The sequence below is a fragment of the Orbicella faveolata genome, unplaced genomic scaffold (assembly GCF_042242905.1).
Source record: "Orbicella faveolata isolate gen_17 unplaced genomic scaffold, um_ofav_v1 contig_24, whole genome shotgun sequence".
NCBI lineage: Eukaryota > Metazoa > Cnidaria > Anthozoa > Scleractinia > Merulinidae > Orbicella > Orbicella faveolata.
Genome location: NW_028301552.1, coordinates 35,546,984 through 35,555,539, shown reverse-complemented (window position 1 = coordinate 35,555,539; position 8,556 = coordinate 35,546,984). Strand labels below are relative to the sequence as shown.

Below are 8,556 nucleotides of genomic sequence, written 5' to 3'. Positions count from 1 at the left end.
CAGAGATAACGCTCTTAGGGGTTACCTTAGACGATCAACTATCATTTTAGAGTCATGTAAGCAATGTTTGTAGAAAAACCTCCTGTCAAACTGGTGTTCTTCTGAGATTACGTAACCTCATTCCGACATCAGCTAAATTACACATTATCAAATTTGCTATACTACCTCATCTCACATACTGTCAGACTGTCTTGCATTTTTGTCGTTCTTCTGATGCCAGAAAACTAGAACGAGTTCAGGAACGGGCACTACGAGCTGTTTATTGTGACAATAAATCGACGTATGACGAACTCTTGCAAAGAGCGAAGCTACCAACACTTCATACGCGACGATTGCAAGCCATTGCAACCATAATGTATAAAGTCAAAAATGGTCTGGCGCGTCCTTACATTGCGGAATTATCTGTTGTTACCAATTCTCAGTATCACCTTAGAAATTCTGATTTCATCATACCCAGATTTCGGACTGTTGCTCATGGCAAACATAGCCTGACTTATTTAGGCCCTGTCATTTAGTCCAAACTCGACAAATCTATTCGATCTTCTGAATCATTGCACACTTTTAAAAAGCGCATCAAATTGGTTGATTTCACAAGCCTGCTGGACAGTGCTTGTAGAGACTATTTTATTTTATGTAAAAACTAACACTTGATCTTACTGCATGACTCATTGTTTGTTTTATATATATATTTTAAAACACTTACATACGCACATGTATATCATATTTTATTAACTATTAGATGAGTAATCGTAGTTAGGTGTCCCCAATTAGTATACATTGTATGCTAGCGACTTCGACACGTTAATAAAGTTCTTATCTTATCTTTCAAGCTGTTGAGACGGCGCCAAATTGTCTCGTGCTTATCGGCAAGCTTTTATAACATTCATAGCAAATAAAACCTGTAAAACGTTTTGTTTTCTTAAATTTTTAACGACATGTATTAAACCGGGTTACCGATTTTCGTTTTGACGTACTTAAGTATTTAAAACTGGCGTTCTGCGCGACTTGAAATTTTTCCTCAAACCTGCTGACACACAACAGAAACTTCTTACTAACTTCGTCTCCTCAGTCCGTACTGCATGTAAGTTGCGGATCCTCGTTTTTACCCCTTCGATTTATAGCCCGCTCGCTTTGCGCTTGGACCATAAATCGAAAGGAAAACTTACGGACCTAAAACTTGCTTATTGAAAGGTATATCTGACATCTGTTGGTATATTGTGTTTACACAGTGACATATTACTACTGATCTGCTGGACAAGAACTTTCTAAAAGGTTTTAAAAAAGGACAGTAGTGGCATGTTTAGAGGGAAGGAATCATTGAGTTATACTCTGAACAACCATTGAGTTATACTGTCTCTCACTTGTGCCCCTTCGTTCCCTTGGGTACAGAAAGCCTTATACACACATACAGGTATCTTTAAAAAACTGTTAAGTTTACTCTAAGACAACGTTCACATTGCGCCGGAGAAATTTGAAAACGCAACTTTATTTCTACGGCTATTTAGACTGTCCACACTAATCCGTCACGAAAACGGAGCTTTTCGAAAACGCTCTTCAAACCGGAGGAATTTGAAAACGCCGGCTTTTTGTTTTCGGGTGGACGGAAAACATTTTGAAAACGGAGCTTTTCGTGTGATTTCCCTAACCGAGTTTTCCTCAATCACAAATCCAAAATGAACGGCGATTGTTGCGTTTTTAAATTCTTCCGGCTTAGTGTGGACGGGGCCAAAACATATGTGTGGGACGAAAGAAATAAATTTATACATCATTTACATGTAAAAATTAGCGATAAGAAAGAAAAAACGTTTCGGTGACATCGTGACACCATTTGCAAGTATGTTAATCTTGAGCGAATCTTCTGACAGTTTATCTTTTTGCATTTGGACTTGAAAATGGTGTTACGATGTCACCGAAACGTTGTTCTTTCTTATCGCTGACTTTTACTTGTTTATGCTTAACAAAACTTTCGCTTATATATATTATTTACTCCAGTTTTAAATATTAAAGCTTAGTTGTAATTAGCTATTTTTGAGAGTGACATCACTGTCAATTTGACAAATGATCAAACGCGGGCTGAGCCGGGCTCAGTAATAACACGGTTGTTAAAACAACAATCTGAAAAGCACAGAAAACTATGATGTTTGGTGGAGTATTTACGGTTTATGCTGATAGCTTAGTGAAGTATTACATGATTTTATGCTTTTAAGAATTCTAAATTCGGTTTTCTTTGTTCTTTGGACTCCTACTCAAGCAATGCCCTAAATTATTAACCTTAAAGCCAGGAAATATGAGTTTGATAGTGACCTCTTGAAATGTCTCATATGAAGCTGCCAAAGCTGGCGGCAACTGTAAAAGAAAGAAGAAACTTTTTAAATATTTTTTGGGGGAGGGGGGGGGGAATCTTGGTCAACTTGAAACAATAGCAGGTGCCTCCTCAATGGTTTCAAATTCGTATTGTCAAAAAATTCTTATTTGTGTCCCTTATTTGGGATTTTCGGGGCTTGCATTGGGAGAGCGAATACTCAAAAACGTGATCTAAGAATTTTTTGATGTTTAGCGTTCATCATCGAGAATTAAGATGCATAATTGGATTAGCTTGCAGTATGTTTTACAAGTTTGAGGCGAGTTCTCGTGCTTTTAAAAATATTCATGCAAGTCTTTTATAATTAAACTGTAAAATTGAAGTCCACATTAAACCTATTTAACCTCCGGCTGTTTTTGTCTCTCCGCTTTGATTTTCCACTCAAATTATCAATATTAACATAACAGGTGTCTTGATAGGGTTTTAATCCACTATAATTGCCTGTATAAAATCATCGTGAAAAGGAATAAACTTCAGTCACACTTCAAGTCTTGAGAAGTAAACACTCAAAGAAATATGGAAATCATTCTCCTACAACAATTAAGAAACTGCCTGTTCTTGTTGGTTTCTTTCTCTCATGCTTTGGAAGGTAAGCATTTTTTTTTCTCTTTTTCCGTTCATCTTCCTAGGTCGTAACTATTTCTGTCTCGACATAAAATCGTGACTCCTAAACCTCTTTCAATCGCTCAGTGTTCAGAGGAAGGTCTTCTCAAGGGCTCTCTTTCATCAACCTCAAGCGAGACACGTTTTCGTATCTGAATATCACAAGTATTGGTACCGATCTTGTTGAAGACAGCATCGAGTGTGCGTTCGCCTGCTTAGAAATTCCTTCATGCTTTTCCTACAACCTTGAAGCAGTCCCCGGTATCAACAAAAAGCTCTGTGAACTGCTTCCATCAGAATTGTACAACAACAGGGATAAGTTCATCGCACACCCGAAGTTTCATCATTTCAGCATTGCGGTAAGTGTAAACTCGACGTCCTTTCCTATAGCAGTTGCAATAAATAATCTACATTGACCAAAACTCAGCAAAACTGTAATAGTCCACGCGGGGACGTTGTTAAAATGGATAACTCTTTAGGAATTAAGAGAAAACTATGTTAGTAAGGATCAAAGAAATCACGGACAGCTCAAAATTCAATTTCGCCCATGTTTTGCCCATTGGTAGGCCTTAGTCCAATACATCTGACAAGGATGATCTTTTATTAAAATTCTCGCTTATTAAAAAATATAACACAAACAGCGGTGATAAACATTTTAAAAACATGCATTATATGAACTCGGACGTTTCGTATGCTAGGCAACATACATTTTCAAAAGTATAACCGTGAAAATTTTTTTGGAAAGCTATTTATAATGTATCAATGAGGGTCTGGATACATTATAAACAGCTTTCCAAAAAATTTTAACGGTTAATTATACTTTTGAAAATGTATGTTGCCTAACATACGAAACGTCAAGTTCATAAAATGCATGTTTTTAAAATGTTTATCACCGCTGTTTGTGTTATATTTTTAATCTCGCTTATTTGTTCGGGAGAAATCAACTTGAGACGGTTTACGATATTTTCTTGAACAAAACCTTCGAAAGTGTCATACTTCGTGGCGTTGTCGAGTCAGCTCAAGGCAAATTTTAAATCAGTTTCACACTAATCCTATTCGCCTGATGCTTCCGCAATTGAATGGCGGCAAATTCAACTCCAAATAAAATATGATTTTTGTTCAAGTGCACAAACGAATCCTTTTCAGAGCAGCTGTAGGTCCTTCGAACAAACGTGCCAAAAATGCCCGCGGTACGCAATGAACCCGGCCCGGAAATTTCCTGAGACATGTTCAAGGATGGCTTCAACTTTCTGCCGTTTAATTTCCTCGGGATCGTTTCTATTTGTACAATTAACAAGACATTCCTGAAATAAGCCAATTTTCAATATCCACCCTTTTGAAATATGAAAATTAAGTATAAACACTTCAGAGCTTCTGCCTGAGAGACCGGGGCAGACTTGGAAATGAAGGTCGGCCGATTTCCCTTAAAATTCGTCATGTGGACTTAAGTAATATGCCAAAGTTTCAGGTTTAACGACCTTTTTTAAGCCGAGTGCTGGGTATCAGCCCCTCAGGGGTCGGCCACTTTTCAATCTCTCTTTTAGCAACGTACAATTAATTTCAGACACAACTAAAACCATATTTGTAATGCCCTATCCTTAGGCTTTTATGGGTAAAAACATTAGCTCACGGGAATATTTCGTTAGCCTGTGGCTGTTACCACAACTTGGACCTAATTGAAGCATATGGGAAGCAACCGGAAATGGCCTCTGGGGACCCCTGAGGGACTGATATCCAGAACTCGGCTAAAAAAACGTCGTTAAACCTAAAATTCTGGCATATTACATGAGTCCACATAACGACTTTGTGTGCCAATTTTAAGCGAAATCGGCCGACCTTCATTTCCAAGTCTGTCCCGATCTCTCAGGCAGAGGCTCTTCAAAGATTGCCGCGCTCGCACACATGGTTTCTAATGTGAAACTACCAAGCAAAATCAACGGAATAAGTTGAATACACATCAGAACAAAATGTAGAGTTACACCGAACAGAAAAGTGTCGAGAAACGTTTACAAAGTCTGCTGTGACTCACCTCTTGACCTCGTTATGACATCTTCGTTTGTCTCGCGCTAACTTGTGCTTTCTCTTGAGTTTTTGGTGAGTAAGTCGGCCTCATGTTGGCTGTGTTTCCCATCAGAACACTTTCCGGTGTTGCGCTGGCAGACAGAAACACATCTGATACATTGCAACAGTCAAGGCCAGTTCAACGCGATTCGATCAGTTTTTATCTGTCACGTAGACTTTCACTCCTTCGTCACTCGCTCAACCGCCTCGCGACCTTCACAACGTCGCTTTGCGGCCTAAAACCTCGCAGCTCGATTCGCTCGCTTAGCTATTCTACCTTGAAACTCACGAGGTCGACTTAGGGCAAGTCTATCTGCCAAGCAGTTGAATAACACGCATCATCGAAGCCGTGACTGCACTCTTTTTTAAAAGACCGCAAATGTTAATTGCGTACAAAGAATGAACCCAAATGTTCTTTTTTTGGAACATAGTGAGATTCCAAAGTTGAATGTTATAGTCTCAAAGATATTCTTTTTGCCTGACTTTCTCAGGTAGGCTACCTATATCTCGACAAGCAACAAGAATATCACGTAATGGGCAACATTGCCAATTTTAAGACGTAGACACGTAATTGGTTTTCTGTGGAAGTATGGATTTAAACAAAAATAACTCGCCACAAAGCAACTTCTTTTCCATTTAAACTCACTAATTTTATTATTACAGCGTACCATGAAAGCCCGCACTTTAACGTCAATTTTGCCATGTCTTCTCCATTTTTCGGGTTTTCTTTGAGGCGTAGTTCCTGATCTGACAAGAGTTAGGTCACGTAATGTAGTGTTATAAACTGATAATAAAATGTAGCTCTTGTAGGGCGAATTGATTGCTTGATACTAATAACGTTTGAATAATATTAGATTGCTTGAACGTTGAAATAGTATAATTGAAGTGTACTAAGTCGTACGAGTATCATCGTTTCTATAAAAACAAAAGCAAATCGAATCAAAAAAGAACATTTGCAACTGAAGTGCTCCTGTCCTTTCCACGTTCTCTCAGGTGCACCGCACTTTTCATCCGTGTTCCAAGTTCCTATCTACATGGGGGAACTCCTTTATATGGACCATTTTGCCGGTTTTCATGTGACGTCATCATTTTTCAAAATAAGAAATTACCAACCCTTCTGAAGTTTTAGTTTCATCAGAGGAAATAATGTGATTTTTCGAGCACAAGGCTCATTGTTCGGGCAACGACACAAATGTTACAAAATAATGCTGTAGGCGTGATTTCCAAAACTCGTAAATAGAGTTTCTAGTTAGTTACTTTTTTAGTTCTCTTAATAAGTTTTAGATTTTACTAGATTGAGACTGTTGATAGAGGTCATTGAGTATGCAAGCTTTCAATATAACTACTTTTGGAATTATAACAGTTTCATTAGATGCGGGAATTGTAAACGTTTTTGTTTTTCATGCAATTTGAGTGCGTTTTATTTGTATCCCAATTTCAAAGCTCACGCATTCGGCAATCGCGTATTTTTTTCGGGTAAGAAGGTCACCGCGCCCCCAAGTCCGAAGGTGCCCATTCACCTATGATAGCTCATTTATTTACGCTCTACAGTGTGGCAGGTACATAACACAAGTCACGTAAATCCGGCTCGAAAATAAGAAAACTTCAAACAAGGGGTACCGCAAAGCTAAAAAGTGTCCCAAAAATTGCAAGTATTTCTGTGAACGTCTATCCTTAAACTGTTCCTGCAATATAGTTATTGGTTTTTTCTTCGCGTAACGACAAGTGTTTTCGGCAGCTGTTTTAGGGTACCACAGAACTATTAAAAAACAGCCGCAAGGTTTCTTCGAGAAAAAAAAATATAAAATATTTATAACTAGAGAATATCTGCTTTTCATGTCGTCAATGAATTGGTCAAGGCCCTAACTATAATGTTATCGCAAAGGAAAATTCACACTTAATTTTCAATTTACGCTGACAAGCCATGGACATGACAGAATTTCGATAGTTCGAATATTAAAATTTGGCTTTATTTAATTACTTTCAAAAGATTACAGCAAACTAAACTTGTTTTGTTTACTTTGGCATCAGGGTCTATCAATATAGAAAGTATGAGCGAAATCGATTTTTTTTTTTTGTGCTGTGTTCGCGATTTTGATGATCATATCGGACTTTACCGACACTGACTCTTAAGTTGTTAAAGCTGCTTATAGGATATAAAACTATAGGATATACAATACCTTTTGTCAGGCGGTACCTTGTAGATTTGTTTTTTGCTTTTCCGATATTTCGCTAAAACTCGAAGCACGGAACATCACAACCTTATCGATTAGCGGACGCTGATGGCGCTTTATTCAAATGCCGAATTAAAAGATGGTAGCACTGAATTGACATATGCAACGCAAACCCAAGAATGAAAGCGAATAAACACCAGCGAATTCGAAGCTATCTGGTGCATGGGAGTAGCCTCTTGCACTCGCTTTGAACTTTCAAAGCCATCTCCGCTCCCGAAGGCATCTCTCGATAGCAAAAGTAAATTCGCTGGCATTGTACGGCGGGTCTGTTAATGTAGCGGCATCAGTTCATGTAGATTTGTGCGGCTGTATTATAACGTTACTCAGTCTTAACTTCCCGTTTACACTTTCAGTCTCCATGCAGCAGCTGGCCTTGTCAGAACGATGGAACTTGCGTATCACAGTACGAGAAGAACAGCTATGTTTGCCTTTGCAAGAAGGGATTCTCTGGGGAGTACTGCCAATCACTGAGTAATAAAGTTTTCAACTCTTATAACATTATCGAAAAACTCAATACAAATAGAAACTCAGCCACAGTTAAATTTGTATACTAGTTCATTGCCCAATATCTGACAGCAGAAAAAACTATTTATAACTGGCAATATAACTCAATGAAAGAAAATCGCATCAGTGAAAGACGAGTAGTGGAAAATTTACGCGCGCTGTTACGAACTAGATTAGCAAGTACTGCTTTGAACCAGATGGAAGCGGGACTCCACAGCTGATAATGATAATTTTTTGGTTTGCTTTAATGAGGTATAGAGGCTGCTGCACTGCTGTTTTTTTTTTTAAACTTATTTGCTATAATCCTCATTTGTATGACATAGAGGTTGAAGTCCCTGCACCACAGTTTTGCTTGCACTATTTTAACCTTTTATTTATTTTATAGCGCTCACAACACTTTCCCAGCACACATTTCATCTCCTACTATTTGAGCATCTCATAGTCTTTCACCTATAAAGCCACGAGGGTTGCTAGAGAATCTGCTGATAATTTTATTCTATTCTTGTTTCAAAATAAAAACCAGGCTATTCCTGTAAAGACATCTTGGACAACGATACACAAGCGGCTGATGGTGTTTACTTGATCACCTTGACTGGTAAGTTTGTGATCGCTGAGCCTCACTGAGTTTCTTTTTAATTTATTTTCTTACGTCGCTAAATCATGGAGTCTCCAATTAAAAAAAGAAGACAGGTTATGAGATTAAAACATCCTCAACCATGCGCGACTTGATTGTTGCAAATGAAGATTTTGGAAAAGTCATTTTCACTAACTTATTAGAAACTAATAGGCCAC

At 38.2% G+C, this 8,556-nt stretch overlaps 1 protein-coding gene across 1 annotated transcript in view; it reads left to right on the top strand.

The window, feature by feature from the left end:
• The first annotated feature begins 2,858 nt into the window (after positions 1-2,858).
• Positions 2,859-8,556, top strand: part of LOC110056647 (uncharacterized) — a 9,473-nt gene continuing 3,775 nt past the window's right edge. The window contains exons 1-4 of the mRNA XM_020763160.2: positions 2,859-2,951; positions 3,053-3,324; positions 7,614-7,731; positions 8,288-8,359. Coding sequence (XP_020618819.2) covers positions 2,879-2,951; positions 3,053-3,324; positions 7,614-7,731; positions 8,288-8,359 — 535 coding nt within the window. The 5' untranslated portion in view covers positions 2,859-2,878. The remainder of the gene's footprint in view (positions 2,952-3,052; positions 3,325-7,613; positions 7,732-8,287; positions 8,360-8,556) is intronic.